The following is a 20354-nucleotide window of genomic DNA, read 5'->3' as shown; positions in this document are numbered from 1 at the left end:
ATCCTACACAGAAACAAAGCTGACAGAATATTTGTGACAATAGTAATGGCCAGGACTTTGAGCTGTCAAGGAAATTTATACAATTTTTTTTTCTAAGTGAATAGAAGTCCATCTCCAGCTTGTGATGTTTGGTTCTGGCCTTCAGTCTGTCTGTCCTTTTGCTTTCTGTGGACCTCCTTTTCCTACTCTGAATTTTTTTGACAGTTTGACTCTGTCACATGATTTCCTTTTTTGCCCCTCCCCACCCTTTACATCTTGAAGGTTTAGGCAAGCTCTTCACCATTTATGTATGAAACACATATGTGAGTCTTTATATACCATGTGCTCTTCTAAGCACTTTATAGATATTAACTCCTTATAACAATACTACCAGTTACCTACTGCTGTTCCTATTGTACAGGTGAGGGAACTCTCACAGGACTTCCTAGTGGCCCATTATCTGGTTCCCATACACAATAGAAATCTGAATGGCAGGCTGGAGGTGGCTATAAAGTGAAAACAAAATCCTTGGCCTTTCATATGGCCAGTCACTTACCTCTTGGGCTGTGCTTAGGGTCTATAGAGGGCAGGGCAGGTATATAATTAGGACAGTTTTGCCATAAAATACCCAAGGGGTTCTATTGCTCTTAGGCATGACCCTCTCCCAATAGGCAGTCTAGAGTCCTTTCTTACCTGGCCTATGGTCTGACTCTCATTCTCTCTCTCTGTCTCTATCTCTGTCTCTCTGTCTCTGTCTCTCTTTCACACACACACATACATACACACAGAACATGTATAATGTTCAAGGTCTGTGTCTTGGATTAAAGCAGTGTATAGTGGGAAAAGCACAGTCTTGAAAACTGGCAAGACCTGAGTGTGACTTCTCCTCTGACTCTTGTTGTCTATGTGATTTGTGGCAAGTCATGTAATCACTCAGTGTTTTGGTTTTCTCAGCTGTGAAATTAAAGAAGATAATAATGATTATAATAAAAACCAAAGGATAAATCAGATGATGCATTTGCTTACTTAACACAGTGATTGGCATATAGAAATGCGCTATACATGTTTGATTGTTTTGTAGTTATTAATACATAAGACCTTTATGTCTATTAGGGATAATCCACTCTTTGACATATATGTAGCTGGCAGTACAGGCTTGTCTTTATCTGGGAATTTCTTAGTTGTTTTGATCTTGATATTGGTTTTATCTTCTGTATTTTTGGCCTTCCATGGGCCCTTGGGATCAATTAGATCCATCATCCTCATGATTTAACTTTTGGCGCCCAGATATCTAATTGGCTTTGTATAAATGCCAGCATTCTTTTAAGGCTAGTGGCAAAGTCTGGCACCAGAGTCCAGCTTTATCTGGACTGTTAATGTGATATTTTCCTCTCCCAGGATGAATGTTTATGTTGTGGCTGAACAAGAATGTTTATGCCAGGGGCCTCCCATGGGACAGTTGGCTCTTCTAGTTAGCAGTTAGTACCTGCTCTAGGCACTTGAGACTTGAGTAAAAGTTTTCAGCAGCTTCTCAGAGCATGGAGTGCCCCCCTTGAATGACCCTGTTATAGAAGCATGGTAACTTGGCCAGCCCTGGTAGGCAGGAGTGACACTGCATTGGTCCTGGAAGACCATGATGGCTTGGAGTGGCCTCCAAGCCTTCTCCCCTTGGTCACCCCCCTGAAAGTATATTAAGCCTAGGCCAGGGAATGAATAAGGTGGTAGAGAGGTCTCTGAAACCCAAAGGGAGGAAACAGGAGCCTCTGACTTCCCACCTGAGGTCACATTTGTGAGGGAAGGTAGCCAGGGTGTGTGTGTTGGGGGGTGGGCATGGCTCTGGTATCAGGCAGTGAGAGGGCTATAAGAATTTGGGATCTGAAGTTAAATAAACCTGGTTTGAATCTTGGCTCTTTTTCTTTTCTTTTTTGTTTTGGTAAATATTTTATTTATTTATTCATGAGAGACAAGAGAGAGGGAGCAGTAGGCTCCCCATAGGGAACCTGATGCAGGGCTCCATCCCCGGACCCTGAGATCATGCCCTGAGCCAAAAGCAGACACTCAACTACTGAGCCACCCAGGTGTCCCTGAATCTTGGCTCTTCTATCTCATGCATGACATGAACCAGGCCACTTTGCTTCTGTAAACTCTCATTGACAAACGGGAAATGTAATTGTACCTGTCTCAGAAGATAGCTATAAAAATTAAGAGAATTTATGTAAAGCAGTTAATTAGATAACTTACCTCAATTATGTTAAGTGCACATTATCACCATCCTTGTGGCATTGGTAAAAATGAGCAATGGTAATAAACAGACTGCGGGAGATGAGAAACATCTTTGGGGCTTCTGGGCTGTTCTCATGGGTCTCCTGGTAATGTCTCTTGGTCTTAAGCAAACATCTGTGAGCTTTGAGAGAATGCCTAGAGTTCTTGAGGGTTTTCAGAGTAAGGACTGCTTTCCTGTTTGGGGCATGGGAGAAATGCTGGTATTGCAGGGATACTGTGTCGGTGTGTGTATGAGTGTGTAAGAGTGTGTGTGTGTGTGTGTGTGAGAGAGAGAGAGAGAGAGAGAGTCGACTCAGCGGTGGTTATACCTGCTTTTCTTCAGGAGGAAGACTGTCATTCTTTGCTTCTCCCTCAGTTATAATAAAGGATCATTTGCCTTGATGATGAAAGAAGTTGCTTCAGTCCATCCTCAGGGCTCTCTCAGGCAGAATTAGTTCCTGACTTGATTGTTCTTGACTTATAAAGGGTTTCTAGAGCATGTTTCAACAAGTCTGGTATTAGGAAATGATCCTTACCTGATGCTAGAGACCAGTGGTTTTCTTCTTTTCTCCACCACCGCCCCCTTTCTTTTTTCTCTTTTGTTTTGCTTTGAAGTCCCCAAAACCCAATCCATAAAATCAAATCCATAAAATCAAAGCAAGCTTGGAAGGCTGCCACTTCTGCTGTCCCCACCTCCTGCCACAGCCCTGAAGATGCTTCTAAGAAAGTTGGGGAGCACAGTTGACAAAAACACTGCAGTCAGCTGGCTGGTTCCACTCACCTTTCGATGCCTAGGACAGCGGCTTGAGTGAAGGGATGGGCCATGGGCCATGTAAACAAACAGCCCCATTCTCAGAAACGAGTACTCCTGTACTCCTGACGCCATACCAGGGCACCTGCTTGGGGCAGCCCCTCTTTTCACCTGTTGCCTGAGCCGCCATGGCCCGTGCCATAATTGGGGCTGCCCACATAGTTAGGCAGCCCAGAGCTCATTATGTAATCAAGCTTTGTAGCCAGCTCAGGTCCGGGGAGCACTTGGGGGGATGTGTGGAGGCAGGGGTCAGAACATCTCAGTAGCGCTGAATGCACTGCTTCAAATCGACCAGGTGTGTGCACCAGCTCCGGGGCCAGTTTACTTGGAGACCCACTTGATTGCACATCCTCCCATGTGGCATGGCGTAACTTGACACAGGTTTTTGCCTGCCTTTGCAACAGAGTCTGAGTACAACCTGGACTTTATCTTTTTTTTTTTCTTTCTTTCTTTCTCTCTCTCTCTCTCTCTCTCTCTCCCTCCAGGCTCCAGATGCACATGCTGAATGGAGCCCTTCTGGCCCTGCTGTTTCCTGTGGTAAATACCCGGCTGGTAAGTTGCCTCTTGTAGGAACCGACTACCAACATACAAAACTGTTTTGGCTCACTCCCTCATTACCCAGGGCTTGCTCTCATCCTTAGCTCGTGTGCCCATGTGACCTTTAAGATACATGTATTTTTTTTAAAGATTTAATTTATTTATTCATGAGAGACACAGAGAGGCAGAGACACAGGCAGGGGAGCTTGATGTGGGACTCGATCCCAGGACCCTGGGATCATGCCCTGAGCTGAAGGCAGATGCTCAACCGCTGAGCCACCCAGGTGTCCCATAAATATGTCTGTCTGTCTGTCTGTCTGTATTTATTTATTTATTTATAAAAAATTTTATTTATTTATTAATGAGAGAGAGAGCGTGCAGCAGAGGGAGAAGCAGGCTCCATGCATGACATGGGACTCGATCCCGGGTCTCCAGGATCAGGCCCTAGGCTGAAAGCGGTGCTAAACCGCTGAGCCACCTGGGCTGCCACAGTATGTCTATATTTAATATTGAGGTTTGACATAGGCCTCCTTGGATGCAGGGGAGCTTGGTAGGTAAGGGTGGGAGTATTTGATGGAACTCTGGGGCTGCATTTAAGAGCCTAGGCCAGATGCGGGATAGACCGAAAAATCAACAGAAGCTCTTGAGAGGTTTGGCAGTGAGAAGGGGGACTGGGAACCCCACTTATTAGAGGTTTCCAGGTGTTCAAAGGGGCTCTAGTTTGGATTCAGCCACACTGGCCCAGAATAATCTGGGGGGGAGCCTCCAAACCTGTCTGCTTTGCCAAGAGCCCTATTGGGCAAGAATTAGATTCTTTCCCCCTCCCATTCACTCAAACTTACAGGGCAGTCTGGGCCACCCTACCCCCGGTGGCTAGCCAGGACAGTTCCACTGTAGCAGTGGGTTGAGTGATAAACGAGCATAGAGAGAATAAGAAAGAGCTATAGGGGTTGGCGTGGCAGGGCCCTGTCCTCAGACTCTGTCATGTGGGACTGTCGAGGGATTAGCCGGCCATGTTAGAAAGCCCAGGAAAAAAATCACTTGTAAAATCCTTGTACTGCTTTCTAGTTTCATGACTTAAATTGGCCTCATGCATGAAATATCATAGTTTAAATCTCAAAATGATCATCTTTCCTCTTTGGATGGCATTTTATAGTTTACAAAGTCTTTTCACATGATAGCTGTGTGAGGAAGATAAGGGCAAGTATCATAGCCTCTTGTTACAGAGGAATAAACTGACGTTCAGGAAGTCACACAAGTTCTAAGTGGCAGAGTTAGGAACGGAGAAGCCTTTAGATCCTACAAGCACAGTTATGCTTCATTCTTGCCAAAGATGTAGTCACATGCTCCCCACAAATACTCATGTATACCCTTATGTTTGTTAAATGTTTCTAGGTGCATGTTGTACATCAATAGAAATTAAAAGAAAAAGCATTCATCTAAAGCAGTGATTCTGAACCCAGGCTCAAAATTTTGCTCCAGGCTCACCTAGAGATACTTAAAAACAAACAAACAAACAAATAAACCAATGAGCAACAATAGTGAAAAACAAACCCCAAAACACTGATGCCCTGGTGTCACCCTTGGAGTATCTGAGATCTTGATCTGTGACACAGCCTGGGCATAGTGTTTTTATTTTTATTTATTTATTTTTAAAGATTTTATTTACTTATTCATGAGAGACACCCAGAGAGAGGGGCAGAGACACAGGCAGAGGGAGAAGCAGGCTCCCTGAGGGGAGACTGATGCGGGACTCAATCCCAGAACCCTGGGATCATGACGAGCCAAAGGCAGATGCTCAACCACTGGGCATAGGGTTTTTAAAAATGTTTCTGATGTGGAACTGCAGTTGAGCACCACTGATTCTGTGCAGTGGCTCTCAAACTTAATGTCTGTCCATCCATAGCAGTCACCCAAGGAAATGGCTAAGAAATGAAGCTTGCCAGACCTCATCAGAAGGTCTGATTAAGAGGATCTGGGAAGATACCAGGAAATGAGCATGGTAATAAGTTCCCATGTCATGGTGACTGCTTGGGGTCCTCAGACTGCTCTTAGAGAATCAGCATCCTAGGTGATCATAATGTCAGGTTACTCCAAGTGTGGAACTCCAGGTGTGGTTTGGGGACCAGCATCACGTGGGGGCTGCCCTTGGAGAAATGCAGAATTTTAGGCTTCACTTCAGACCTACTGCATCAAAATTTGCATTTTAACAGGTGGCTTGTAGGGCCTCCTCCCTTTCTTCCAAAGAGTCCAAAGCATCTCAGAGATAGACCATGGGAACTCCTGAAGTGGGCAGCACCAGAGTGGGAGAAATGAAGGAATGTTGCCTCTGTAATGATAGGCCAGGCACATTCAGTTCAGTGTCCCCCTGTGAGCTGGGATCAGCAAGCCCAGGCTGCTCACATAGGTACCTTTGCTCCCCCATCTACGTTCCCTACAACATATGACTTGCCTGACTTTACCCAGGTCCTTCATTAGAACCCCTGCTCTGGTCTCAGAGCTCTAGAGGATAGTACCCAAGAATGGCACAAAGAAAACAAATTGAAAGCATATTCTTGAGTTAAGAGTCTTTATGTTCTGTCTCCCTTTCTGATATTTCCCACACATTTCTTCTCCCTTCCCGGTGGGGGTGAATGGGTGATGGGCACTGGGGCGGGGGCACTTGGCAGGATGAGCACTGGGTGTTATTCTGTATGTTGGTAAATTGAACACCAATAAAAAATAAATTTATTTAAAAAAAAAACAACAATTCTTTACTGGCTCACTGTGGGGCAGTGCTGGAGACTGCTCCCTGCCTGTGGAGGTGCTGTGCTAAGGCAGAGAAGTGAGTCCAGTGCTATCTCATCCCATTTGCCTGCCCGCCCTGTCAGTGTTTTCTCAGATTAAGAAGTTGGGCAGATAAAAAGCTACTCTCCTTCTTCATTTGCAGCAGGTCTGTAAGATTCCAGGAAAGGGGTGGCCCCCTCCCCCCTGCACCCCGGGCTCATATAGTCAGATCCTCAGTTTGAGTGCTTCCAGCCCATGGTTGAGGCAGATGTGGTTCCTCTAAACAGATCACCTTAATCCCTCTTTCTATGCAACATTATCCCCAAGGAAAGCCAGATAGTCTTCTCCTTGCAGAACCGATGAGCATAAAGCAGATCTGGTGATTCCCACTGAGTGAGCTTGAAAATAAAGCTGCCCCCCCACCACCACCAAAGCTCATTCACACACCTGAAGTCAGAACCGCAGTGGCAAAGTTTTCCTTCAGCCAGTATTGTTATACCACAGCAGCATTTCTGCACTAGGCCAGCTGATGCTTCCAAAGTGTTTATTGTGTACTGTTCTAGGTGCTCTATGTGGGCTGATGTATTCAATCCTCACAATAAACTTCAGAGGCAAGGCACTCACTGATCATTATCCTGAGGTCAAGGTGCTGTCAGGATTGGTTTTCCGTGAAGCTTCTCTCCTTGGCTTGCAGATGGCCACCATCTTGATGCCTTTTCACATGGTCTTTTTTTAATATAATTTATTTATTAGAGAGAGAGAGAGAGGGGCAGAGACACAGGCAGAGGGAGAAGCAGGCTCCACGCAGGGAGCCTGACATGGGACTTGATCCTGGGTCTCCAGGATCAGGCCCTGGGCTGAAGGCGGTGCTAAACCGCTGAGCCACCTGGCCTGCCCACACATGGTCTTTTCTCTAGTGCCTCTCTGTGTGTCCACATTTCCTCTTCTGATAAGGATACCAGTCAGATTGGATTAGGGCCCACCTAATGTCCCCCTTTGAATTTAGTCACCTCTTTAAAGGAGGTATTTGCAAATAGAGTCACATTCTGAGATTAGGCCTTCAATGGGTGAATTTTGGTGGGGACATAATTCAGCCCATAATAGCTTTCTACTCTGTACAAAAGACAGTATTTCTCTCTCTTTGCATCTTTTCCTCCCTCCCTCTCTTCCTTCTCTTTCTCCCTCTCCCCTTCCTCCCCTTTCTCATAACAGAATTGCTATTATAGTTGCTATAGCACTTAATACTCTCTGAATAGATATCAAGCTATAGCCAACCAGCTCATTAGGAATGTTCAAGTAACTTCCCTTAACACTGAAAATTCTTTGATGAGCTTAATGAGTAATTCCAATCACTCTGGTAAATAATCTTGGTGCCCTTCTTTTCTAAAATGAAGCGGAGAAAAGTCCCCGGTTAGGGCACCATTTGCATGTGTATTGGCTACTGGCATTGGTTTGGTTATTTTAAATGATGGGGACCCCTCCTGGGCTACTTCTGGCCTTGAGGACTTTATGCTTTGCAACCCCTTAGCTGAGCTCAGATTCACTTAAAAGAAGACACGGGAAGATAGGCAACTCTTTCTTTTTTTCTTTTTTTTTTTTTTTTTGGCAACTCTTTCTTAAGCCTGATGATCTAGTTAGGTAGGAATTTAGCCTTTGACTTCTCTTTGTTCTTTTTTCTTGACTTGTTATCTTTTTAATCTTCTTTTGTTGTTTTTCTTAGCAGTAATATGGAAGCAGGGGAAAGAAAATGATCTAGTGTGTGTGTGTATAACACGGTCACACATACACTCACATATGTAAGGACAGAGACAGAGGGAGTGCCAGAAAGTTGCCATGGTCAGCTGAAGGATGTGGAGTCATCAGTGCATTTCCATTTTTTGTGCTCTGTCCTGTGACTTCCTGGCACTGGCATTTGCAGACCAACTAGAGAATGCCTGGGTCCCAGTTTCTTCTGGCTCTCCATCCTTAGCAGCTGACACCTTGGAGGAAGAAACATGTATTCCAATGGCTCATATTATAAGGAAGTGCTCCTTGCTGCCAGGATTTTTTTTTTTCATTCTAACTAGACCACCAGGAGTGGCTTTTTAAATTAATTTTTTATTGGAGTTCAATTTGCTAACATATAGCATATTCTGGAGAAGGTCTGTTTTTGACTTCAGATGAAGTATCTTAAGGGTGATTTTTCTTTTGCTTCTTGGAGGGAAGGAGAGGAAATACATCATGGAACTACTGATTATTAGATTAGCAGGGAGCCAAAAGCTTGTCTGGTCTCATCTACTAGAGGGGGGTCCATGGAAGCATAAATGCCTTGCCTTAGAAACCAAAGTCAGTGCCCCTAAAATCCAGGTCTCCTGACTCAGACTTCAGAGCTCTTTTCTTATTCCATGACTGGAGTACAGTGAGTTTGAAAGCTGGTGAGTCCAGATGCTGGAGATGTTTCTTAGCTTCTGTCCATCTAAAAGAGTGGGGTCATAGGTTTCTTTGAGAAGCTGAAGAAGTCTGCAGAGCCTCTTCCCAGAGAAATGCACCAACACAATGTTGCAGATAATTTCAGGAGACTGTCACCTGCTGTCCCCCTCCTCGCTGACCACATCCGATCCCTGTGGATCCCATATTAAGATCCCCCACCCAAGCTGGCAGTAGTTCATGGCTTGAAGCATAGTTTCAAGCTGCCTAATTTATGACCAGCCTAGTTTATTAGCTCCTTGTTATAGCCATTGGCTTTTGGGCTGGTGTTGATGCTGGGTTCTTTATCTATTGCCTGTGACTTAGCAAAAATATCTATTCCAGGCCAAAACACCTTATGGAAAGTGAAAGCCAAGAGGTGGGAGCTAAGTAGGATGCCCATCGAACCTGGTCACATATTAGATTTTCGGTTCCATTGCTTACCTTGCCATGTTGGTGAGCTGGTCCTCAGAATGAGGCACTGGACATAAGCTGCATCCCCAGCTCTGTACATACCTTTTGTCCTCAAATGCCTGTGGGAGTTCCTTCTGAATGCAGAGTGTTCTGAGCAAGGGAGAGTGGAAACAGAAAACAAACCTAAAACCCTGTATCAGCCCCCTTCCCAGACTGAAGACTCTAGCCTGGCCTATATTTGTGATTGCAGCCATCTGTCTTCTATGAGAATAATAAGAAGAATGGTAATGATGCTTTTCATCAAGCTCCTTTCTTCTTCTTCAAGGCACAAAGCCTCGAGTATATTATTATCTCATTATCAAAATTGGTCATTACTGTGCAGCCCTGTTGATCTCATACTAGTTCCTTTTTCCCCTTCTTTCCCCTTCTGCCCCTTTTGCCTGGCTCCTGTGCTGTTAGATGGTTCTCTTGAATGTCCCCATCTCCAAGACCCTAGTGGGAGAGGTTAGTCATGATTTGTTCATTCCTGGAGCAGCTGCCCAGCTTCCACAGTCATTATCTTGATGTTCTTGTATCTTGAGATGCAACTTTGCCACTGGCACACCTTGTCCCCAAGTGTGCCGCTTGGATAACTTTGCTTTCACCAAGGCAAATAGGCTTGAGAATCTTACTCTTTGCTAACTGGCACATTGAAATGTGCTAATTGACCTAGAAAAGTTATTTCTGTGACGGGCAAATTGAGCTATTTAAAAAAGTTATGGTTTGGATTTTGGACCTCAATGAAGGACAGAATGTCCCTTTGCTTTCCTGGGAGTACTTACGTATAAAAAGCTTGGTTTCAGAAGAGGCCTTTGCTTTCTGAAGAATTGATGTGGGCAAAATTGTGCCTCAGATATGGAGAAGAGTCTGGTGCTCCTGGGCCAAACTAAACCAAATTCTAGGAACTATTCTAGAATACGTCTAATCACTGCCTTTTTTAAAAGATTAATCTTGGGGAGTTTTCTGTCCTCCATGAATCTAGCCCAACCTTATGGGCCATCCAGACTTTTATTGAGCACATTTTTTTTTAAAGATTGTATTTATTTATTCATGAGAGAGAGAGAAAGAAGCAGAGACATAGACAGAGGGAGAAGCAGGCTCCATGCAGGGAGCTGAATGTGGGACTTGATCCCAGAACCCCAGGAACACACCCTGGGCCAAAGGCAGGCACTAAACCGCTGAGCGACCCAGGCGTCCCTATTGAGCACATTTTGGTATGGCGTGTTGTGCTGTATGCCACAGGGGATGCAGAAGCAGTCAGGGTGTGTTCCTGGCTCTCAAGGAACTTGCAGTTTAATTAGAAAGATAAGGTATAAATTATGGCAATATTAGAATTGAAATAATGAAAAATATATATCTAGAGGCAGTTCAGGCTTAATTGCTAAATGGCAATCATTTCAAGTTCTAAGATGGGAAGAGGATTATTATTAGCATTTATTAGGCACCTACTGTGTGTCAGGTAATTTACATATGTTATTTAACTCGTAAAAGAACCCCATTTTACCTTTGAAGAAATTGGGATTCAGAGAGGTTGAATGACTTGCTCAGAGTTAAATGGTTTCTAAAATGCTAAAGCTAAACCCATGCACTCTGTACTCTGATACATTGCCTCCTGGAGAGACCAGTGGATTAAGTAGTCCAGGAAGGCTTTGTGGAGAAATAAAGCCCCAACTGAGCCTTGGGGTGATTAGAATAGTCATGCAGTTGCAGAGGAGCAAAATGGTTCAACTAAGGAATGCCGTGGCTAGGGCACAGGAGTAGGATACTACAAACTCATCACCGAGATTCTGAAGAGTGGGATAGAGAATCAGGGATTCTGGTTGTATATGTAAACAATGCCACTTATTTGCAGGCCACTGGAAGATACTCACAAGCCTGCTTCTGTTACATCTTTTCACTCTTTATCATTGTGTTTAGATTCCTGTGCATTTCTTATCTTTTCCACCTCTACTGATAAGATTCCCTACAGGTGGATGGGACTTCGCAACCAGAAAAGCTCTTGCACAAATATCTCACCCTAGTGTATTGAGGATATGGATCTCAGGAACAAGGGTATGGGTGCAGGTTCATATCCTGGCTGTGCTACTCCTACGTGTGCATGTGCACATGTGCACAGCTCACATGCACTTGCCCGTGTGTGTGTGTATGTGTGTGGAAAAGAGAGAGAGGGAGAAGAGGAACTTGGTTGACTTAATTAACTTCTGTGGACCATAGTTGTCACATCTATAAAATGAAAGTGATAGTAGTGTTTACTTCCTAAAGCTATCCTGAAGATTAAGTAGTTAATATGTGTAAAGCATGTAGCACAGCACGTGGCAAACAGGAAGCCCTCTCAATCAGTGTTAGTTGTTAATTATTAGTCTTGGATCTTTGAAAAAATCCTGTGAGGTGTAATTAGCATAACCATTTTAAAGATTGAGCCATCCAGAATTTAAGTAATTCATATAGGGACTCAGAGACAGAACTGGCCTGAGAGCTTTGGTCTTTCTGGTACAAAGCTCATGGTCTTCTTCCTCTTTCCTAATTACTTAGATTGATTTTCAAGTGTTGAGCCAAATCAACTCTGTGGTAAGTTTTATATAATACTCATTAGAGATTTGGGGGGATTGATTACACTTTAGGATTTTTTATTTTATTTTATTTTTTTTACTTTTAGGATTTTTTAAAAATAAAAATAGGATATGCTCATTGAAAAACCAATCAGGAATATAAAGAGAAAGTTTATCACTTTACCCACCAATTTTCAATCCTGTCCCCCTGCCCCCAGGGTAAATTGTGATAAAGGCTTATGTATCTTTCTACATTTTTCTTTTGCTCGTAAATGCAGAGAAAGATTTTCATATTTCTAGGATTGTTGGTTTGTTTGGGTTTGGATTTCCTACACAATTGGCTTTATGCTGTAAACATTGCTCCAGTGAATTTTTTTTAACCTAACAGTAGATAATCAGTAATCTTTGAGGTAATGGATGTAACTCTGTAGCACTCCGTAGTTCAGTTGGACTATATATTCAGCCAGTCCTCCAGCTTCCCAGCACTATATCATAACTTGTCTCTGTGGGCAAGGATAGTCTTTTGTGGTGTCTGTCCCCTGTAGGACCTCACATCTAGTATATGGTAAGTATGCACAGATAGAATAAATGAATTAGCCAATCTAAACATACATCTTTTTCGGGGAAATCCTAGGGACCCCTCTCACACCTGTCCTGAGATCTTGAGAGTGAAGACCGAGGGATGATAGATGATGTTTTTTTCCCAGGTGAATTATTTTTTAAACCACTTAAAATAATGATGTTTTACTGATTACAACAAAAGACTCATTAACTGGTGAAAATTTGTGAAATACAGAAAAGTTTAAGTGAAAAATGAAAATCACCATTAACTCACTGTTGGTTATTTCTCAGTACATTTAAAAACAACCGCAACAGAAAGCACAAGGCATTTGTGCCTTTGTCTTTACAAATGTATAAATGTTTTATTTACAGAAGTAGTATCTGTTTATAATGGAAGAAAAATAGAGAATACAGAAAAACACCAGAATCAAGCACATCATTGAGCAATAAAAACTGTTAGCATTGTTTGCTGCCCATCCTCCAAGTTTTCTTTCTGTTTCTGCATAGATGTTAAGGTCAGTCAAAAGTGGTCAAAAGAGGTCAAAAGTGCTGACCCTGGAGCCACCTTTCCTGTGGTTCTGTGGCTGGCTCCTCTGCCTTTAGCCATGTGACCTTGCAAAAGTTAACTAACTTCTGTGAACTCATTTTCTTATCTGTAAAATGTGCCCAGGTGAATGGAGGTAACGTGTGGTCAGCACTTGTTGGCATGTGCTTTTTGTGATGTTCGTCTTCAGTACTTTGCTTCACTCTCTTGGCTCCTTAAGCTTTTGGGGGATGGTAAAGTAAAGGGGGCTTTGTTTCTGAATTAGCCTTGCTGAGCAAGATTAAAATTCCCTGGCAGGCTTCCTTTTCCACATTAACTGTACGTTTGTTTTTATGCATTTGTTTCAAAGAGAGCCTGTTTGATTAGGGAACTGGCCAGCTCTCTCTCTTCCATTCTGACAGGTGAATTAGGCTCCCTCCTGGTTTTTCTTCCCATTTGAAGAAAATGGCCAGACTCTTGGGGCCCAAGCCCTTCAGCCCGTGGAGGGAGGGACAGCAGTGAGTGAGAGTACTAGGCAGTAGCATTTTTGCCTCCAGAGCTCTGCCTTTGTTTCCTTTTCTTAGAATGAGATTAGAAGGACCAGCCTCTGGCAGTTGTAACTGATGCTTCTCATCTAACGGAGAGCCACTAACCCCAAGCACTATATCTTTATGCAATAAAAGCCATTTCTGGTGGGCGATTTCACTTTCTCCAGTCTGTGGACCAGTTGTTCCTTTTTAAAAAATTGTATTTATTTGAGAGAGGGGGGGGGAGGGAAAGGGGGAGAGAGAGAGAGAAAGAGAGAGAGAGGCAGAGAGAGAAGCAGGCTCCATGCACCGGGAGCCCGACGTGGGATTCAATCCCGGGTCTCCAGGATCGCGCCCTGGGCCAAAGGCAGGCGCTAAACCGCTGTGCCACCCAGAGATCCCTACTCTCTGCATTTTTAAGCATGTGCAGTAAAAATTCAGCACTCTTCTTGGGCCACCGACCCTGTGTCCAGCCCCAATGTTTGTCCTGCACACGCCTACCAACTACACCATTGTAGTGATGGAATGGCACACACTGCTTCTGCAAAGTGACTTCTTTCAGATACTTGGTGGCTTTTCAGATATGCATACCCTTGATGGCCTGGGTAGTTTCACGCATGTTCTTAAAGTGAACACAAAGGGGGAATCCCTGGGTGGCTCAGTGGTTTAGCGCCTGCCTTGGGCTCAGGGTGTATTCCTGGAGTCTCAGGATCGAGTCCCGCATCAGGCTTCCTGCATGGAGTCTGCTTCTCCCTCTGCCTGTGTCTCTGCCTCTCTCTCTCTCTCTCTCATAAATAAATAAAATCTTTTAAAAAAAAGTGAACATGAAGATTTGAACTTCTCGATTTCCATGATTTTGTAGGGTTTTCTAGGTCCAGCAAGTAGCGAACCATTTTTGGAGGTCACCTCAGGCTGCTCAGGGGAAGAGTGGCTTTTTTTTTTTTTAAAGATTTTATTTATTTATACATGAGAGACACAGAGAGGCAGAGACATAGGCAGAGGGAGAAGCAGACTCCCTGCAGGGAACCTGATGCGGGACTCGATCCCAGGACCTCAGGATCATGACCAGAGCCAAAGGCAGACGCTCAACTACTAAGCTACCCAGGTGCCCAGGGCTTTTTCTTAACTAACTTTAATTTAAGATAATCATTATGCCACCATGGCATATCTTGGGGCAGCCTGCCCTGGGCCCCCAGTACCCCTTAATGATATCTCTGTATTTCTCTCCAGGCTCCTACCAGTGCTAATTGACTTTCTGCCTTTATGGATTTGTCTATTCTGGACATTTCATATAAATAGAATCATATGTGGCCTTTTCTGAATAACTTCTTTTATTCAACATAAAGGTTCAAGTTTATCCATGTCATTGCATGTATCAGTACTTCATTCTTTTTTAATGGGTGAATAATATTCCTTTGTAGGATATACCACATTTTGTTTATCCATTTATCCATTGATGGCCATTTGGGTTATTTCTACCTTTTGGCCATTGTGAATAATGCTATTGTGAACATTCTTGTAAACGTATCTGTTTGCATGTCAGCCTCTGGGTAGATATCTAGAAGTGGAATTGCTGGATCATATGGTCACTCTGATTTTTAACCTTTTGAGGAGCTGCCAGATTGCTCTCCAAAGTGGCTGTACAGTTTTATGTTTCTACCAGCAGTGTACGAGGGTTCCAGTCTCTCTGGATTCTCACCGATACTTGATATTGATGGACCTTTTTTATTATAACCATCCCAGTGGGTTTGAAGTGATGTCTCACTGTAGACTTGATTTGCATTTCCTTGATGATGAGTGATATTGAACACCTTGTCATGTACTTTTTGGCCATTTGTATGTCTTTGGAGAAATGTCTTTTCAAATACTTTCCCATTTTTTGTTGGGTTATTTGCTTTTTTATTGTTGTGACAGTTCTTATGTATTTTGGATACTAGACTCTTATCAGATATGTGATTTGAAATATTTTCTCCCATTCTGTGGGTTGTCTTTGCATTTTATTTATGGTATCCTTTGAAGCACAAAATCTTTAAACTCTGATGCAGTCAAATCTATAATTTTTCTTTGGCTGCTTGTGATACTGGTATCTTATCTAAGAAACTTTGCCTAATCCACTGCCATGAAGTTTTGTGACTGTTTTCTCATAAGAGTTTCATGGCGTTAGCTCTTATATTTAGGTCTCTGATCCATTTCAAGTTAATTTTTATTTTTATTTTTTTTCAAGTTAATTTTTATATGTCATCTGAGGAAGGGATCCAAATTCATTCTTTTGCATATGGATATCTAGTTGTCCTGGCACCATTTGTTGAAAGACTCTTTCCTGTTGAAATGTCTTGGAACCCTTGTCAAAACTCATTCAAAAATAAAACTAAGGGCTTATTTCTGGGCCATCGGTTCTATCCCATTGATGTATATGTCTCTCCTTATGCCAGCATCACACTCTCTTGATTATTGTAGCTTTGTAGAAAGCTTTGAAACTGGAAAGTGTGAGACTTCCAGATTTATTCTTCTTTTTGAAGATTGTTTTGGCCATTCTGATGCCCTGCATTTCCATATGACTTTCACGATCATCTTGTCAATTTCCATAAAGCAGTCATAGGTAAAGCATTGAATGTAGGTCAATTTGAAGAATATTGCTCTCTTAACAATATTAAACCCTCCAGTCTGTGAACATAGGATGTGTTCTATCTATGTATTTAGGTCTTTTAAAATTTTTTTTCAATGATGTCTTACAGTTTTTAGAGTATAGGTTTTACATTTATTTTGTTATATCCATTCCTATGTATTTTCTTCTTTTTCTTTTTAAAGATTTTATTTATTTGAGAGAGTGAGGGAGAGAGAGAGAGCAGGGGGGAGGAACAGAGGCAGAGGGAAAAGCACATTCTCCACTGAGCAGGGATCCCAACTCCAGGCTTGATCCCAGGACCCTGGGATCATGACCTGAGCCAAAGGAAGGCACTTAACCGACTGAGCTACTCAGATGCCCCTGTATTTTATTATTTTTAATGATATTGCAAATGGAATTAATTTCATTTTCAAATTTCTCTTTGCTACTCTAGAAATACAATTCCATTGTTTCTGAATTGACCTTGTATCCTATAACCTTTCAGAACTCATTTATTACTGCTAATAGTTTTTTGTGTGTGGATTTTTCAAGTTATTTTTTTATTGATAAGATCGTGTCATCTGTAAATAGAGATAGTGTTATGTCTACTTCCCAATCTGGATCCCTCATATTTGTTTTTCTTGCCCAGTTGCCATGGCTGAACCTTTAGTACAGTGTTGAAAAGCAATGGCAGGAGTGTACATCCTTGTCTTATTCCTCGTTGTAGGGGGAAAGCATCAGTCTTTCATCATCAAGTATGATTTTAGCTGTGGGTTTTTCACAGATGCCCTTATCAGGTTAAGGAGCTTCCTTCAGTGACCTTTAATAAATGCTTACTACTGGGGAACTGTGGGTAGTAAGATTTGCATAATGTGGACTTACTTAGTCATTCCAAGTTTGGAATTGCTTTGGGTGAGAAAATGTCATTTCCTTCCCAGGGAGATATTGCTCAGAGTCATCTACATTTGAGTTAAAATATGGAAGCCTAAGCATATTTGAAAGAACAGTTAAAGCTAATAGAATTTCTGTTAAATTATAGTGATGCTGCATTGCCATGAGAGAATTAAAGGCAAATAAAATGGTACTTCAGTGCTGGCATGAAGTAGGAGCTCCATAAATGGTAACTGAACAGCTCATATGTTTAGGGTAGGTATATTAGTCAGTTGGGACTGCCATGACAAAACACTGTAGACTGAGTGGTTTAAACAACAGAGCTTCTGTTGTTCTGTTCTGGAGCTCAGAAGTGTGAGATCAGTGTGCCAGTTTGGTCAGTTCTGGTGAACTCTCTCTTCTTGATTTGCAGGCAGCCACCTTCTTGCTGTATCCTCCCGGGGCAGGGAGAGATCCCTCAAGATCTTTGGTATCTCTTCTTCTAAGGATATTAATTTCTTTGTGGAGGGTCCCACCCTCATGACCTCATCTAAACTTAATCATCCAAAGGCCCCACCTCCAAATACCATTGCACTGGGGGGTTAGGACTTTAACATGTGAGTTTTGGGTAGACACACACAGGTATTCCATAATAGTAGGTTAGACTGCTGCTATACACACCAGATGTGGCATGGCCAAATTTGAAATTCTAGGATTCACAGTAGCAAAGGTAGGGAAAGGCAGATGCAATCAGATATTCACAAGAGTCACCATGTATTAAGAGCCCACGTATGTGTCCAGAACTGTGGTAGATTCCTTCATTCCCTCACCACAGTCCTCAGAGCAGCTCTGAAATGTAGGTGATCTCATTTATACAGAGGAATAAATTGAGATGTGTGGGGCAGGAAGAGTTTTCCTCTGCCTTAAGATTCTTCTAGATGGACTAAGAATTAAATTAACATGAGGCAGATTAACAGGAGAAAAATCAAACAAGTTTAATAGCAAGTATACCTCCTGTATACATGGGAGATACCCAGGGAAACTGAATAACTCCCTGAAATGGCCAAAGCCATCACCTTCTCCAGCTTCAGACAACAGATGACATGGGGGCAGGGAGTCAGTTATGGGAGGTTCTGGGAGTTACGGGAGGTTCTGAGGGAAGGCTCAGTAAATAAGGGTAGCATTGCTCTGCAGATTTGAGTTGTTTCCTTCTCCACTGATAAGCACTTCCCGAAATTTAGAGTCCCCTCTCTCTCTCCTGGTGATGAGGGAGACACTCTTACCAATGAAGATTTCCCTTATAAATGCAAATATCTCTTACTCCATTTTCAGAGTTGCTTTTGTCTCTGCAGGTTTCTTCAAAATAATCAGCTTAGAATAACCAGTATGCCATAGAGGCATATCTTGGGTGGCAAAATTTGCTCCCCTACAGAAGCAAAGAGATTAAGCGATCCACCTAAAGGCACTGAGCTAGTGAGTGGGAAACTTGCAAATTAGAACCCATGTTTCTGTTTCCAAAGCCCATTCTCTTTCCACTACACCATCCTACCTTCCGTACTGTATCCCAAGTCCTTGACACTCAAAAAGTATGGTCCACTGGCCAGCAGAGTTGGCCTCCCCTGGGAACTTACTAGAAATTCAGTCTTGGGACCCATCCTAGACCTACAGTCTGCATTTTAACAAGATCTCCCGGGGATAGGTGTACACATGAAATTTTGAGAAAGCCTGGGAAGCAAGATTGAGAGGGGGCAAATGACCGATACAGTGTAAAAAGGAGCAAAGGTGGCTCAGTCCTTACTCGGCTCTTGTTATGCTTCTGTTCTTCCCTTAAGGAGAGCTATCCTTGGGCAGCCTGGGTGGCTCAGCGGTTTAGCGCCGCCTTCAGGCCGTGATCCTGGAGACCGGGGATCGAGTCCCATATCGGGCTTCCTGCATGGGGCCTGCTTCTCCCTCTGCCTGTGTCTCTGCCTCTCTCTCTCTCTCTGTGTGTGTGTGTGTGTCTCTCTCTCTCTCTCTCTCTCTCTCTCATGAGTAAATAAATGGAGTCTTTAAAAAAATAAAAAAAGGAGACCTATCCTCTAGCAGATGTGGGTGGAGCATTCATAGTAAAAATGGAATCTTCTGAATAGGGCATTCAGTTATTTGTTTTAAAGATTTATTTATTCACGAGAGACACAGACTGAGAGAAAGAGGCAGAGACATAGGTAGAGGGAGAGGCAGGCTTCCTGCGGGGAGCCCGACGTGGGACTCGATCCCGGATCCCAGGATCACGACCTGAGCCGAAGGCAGGTGCCCATCCGCTGAGCCACCCAGGCGTCCCTGGGCATTCAACTCTTGTAACTGAAGCCTCACCTACAGGGCTTGGCAAAAATTGAGGTATTTTGCACTTTACAGTATGAGAGTTATACCTCAACAAAAAAGAAAGTAAAAAATTAGGAACTAAAATCCACTGCAAGGTGAATTTTAAAATTCATAGAGCATAAATAGGTGAGATGACCTTCAAAGTACGATTGAATAGCTATTTTGATTTTTGAAATGAGCAAAGGTTAAACACTGGGAGTTCTAGATCTAAGAGATACCCATTCAGAGCAGCCTGCAGCCAAATTGAGGAACACTGTATGAGGCAGTTGGTCTCTGGCCACATGGAACAGGACCAGGAGCCAGCATAGGCTCCCCAAAATACATTATTGTGAAACTTGCTACGTTTTGTTTTGTTGGGACTACTTAAACGTTAATTAGAGGAAGCCAAGTGTAATCTGGGTGTTGGTAAATCATTTTACCAAGAACTACACTAGACAACCTCCAGAGAACAAAGTTCTTGGTAATGGATAGTGCAGTTAGCTGGCTTAATGGTTTGTTGAACTAATTTAAGGGGTTTATGGCAACTCAGATCAAGACACAGATGACTCCCTGACATGTCAGATTTGCTTGTGTCTCAAAGCTGGGAAAGATAGCTGTGTTGGGCGACAGTTTCAATATTCCAGAACACCCTGAAAGTAGCCCCTGAGGAATAGAAAGGAAATTGTATAGGCGTAAAGGTAAAACTCAAATGCTTGCTTTAAAAAAAATCACCTGGATCCTAGCACTTGAGAGCTTGGGAGGTCCCTAGAAATTCAGGTAAATCTAAGTACATCATATTGTACATGTGAGAGCCTAGAAAAGGAGAATGACTAGGTCATATGGCCAGTGAGTGACAGCTCTAAGACCTGAACTCAGGTCTCCTGATGCTGAGATCAGTGCTCCTTCTGTCTCCCCTGTTGCATAAGTACTGAATGGGATGCTCAGTGTGTGTATTGGGGGTTTCCCACACCAAATAATTGTGTGATGCCAGCTGGGTATTTGACCATTTAACTCATTCTGACCCTGTCTGCCTGAAGGTAGCATCAGATCCTACAGGTCAAGGGCTCAGTACTATGAGAGTGCCCCCCATTTCAGATGCCAATGACAAATCCAGCTTGTCACCTGT

At 43.1% G+C, this 20354-nt stretch overlaps 1 protein-coding gene across 10 annotated transcripts in view; it reads left to right on the top strand.

The window, feature by feature from the left end:
- TMEM164 (transmembrane protein 164) overlaps positions 1-20354 on the top strand; it is a 198845-nt gene that overhangs the window by 125614 nt on the left and 52877 nt on the right. For 8 of the 10 annotated variants that reach the window (XM_077889183.1, XM_077889176.1, XM_077889181.1 and 5 more), the window contains one exon: positions 3538-3604. The exons of the other annotated variants lie outside the window; for them this stretch is intronic. In XM_077889183.1, coding sequence (XP_077745309.1) covers positions 3545-3604 — 60 coding nt within the window. In that variant the 5' untranslated portion in view covers positions 3538-3544. The remainder of the gene's footprint in view (positions 1-3537; positions 3605-20354) is intronic. 10 annotated transcript variants of the gene reach the window in all.

This window comes from Canis aureus, chromosome X (assembly GCF_053574225.1).
Source record: "Canis aureus isolate CA01 chromosome X, VMU_Caureus_v.1.0, whole genome shotgun sequence".
NCBI classification, from domain to species: domain Eukaryota; kingdom Metazoa; phylum Chordata; class Mammalia; order Carnivora; family Canidae; genus Canis; species Canis aureus.
Note: the sequence above shows the minus strand (reverse complement) of the source record. Positions and strands in the feature narration are given on the sequence as shown.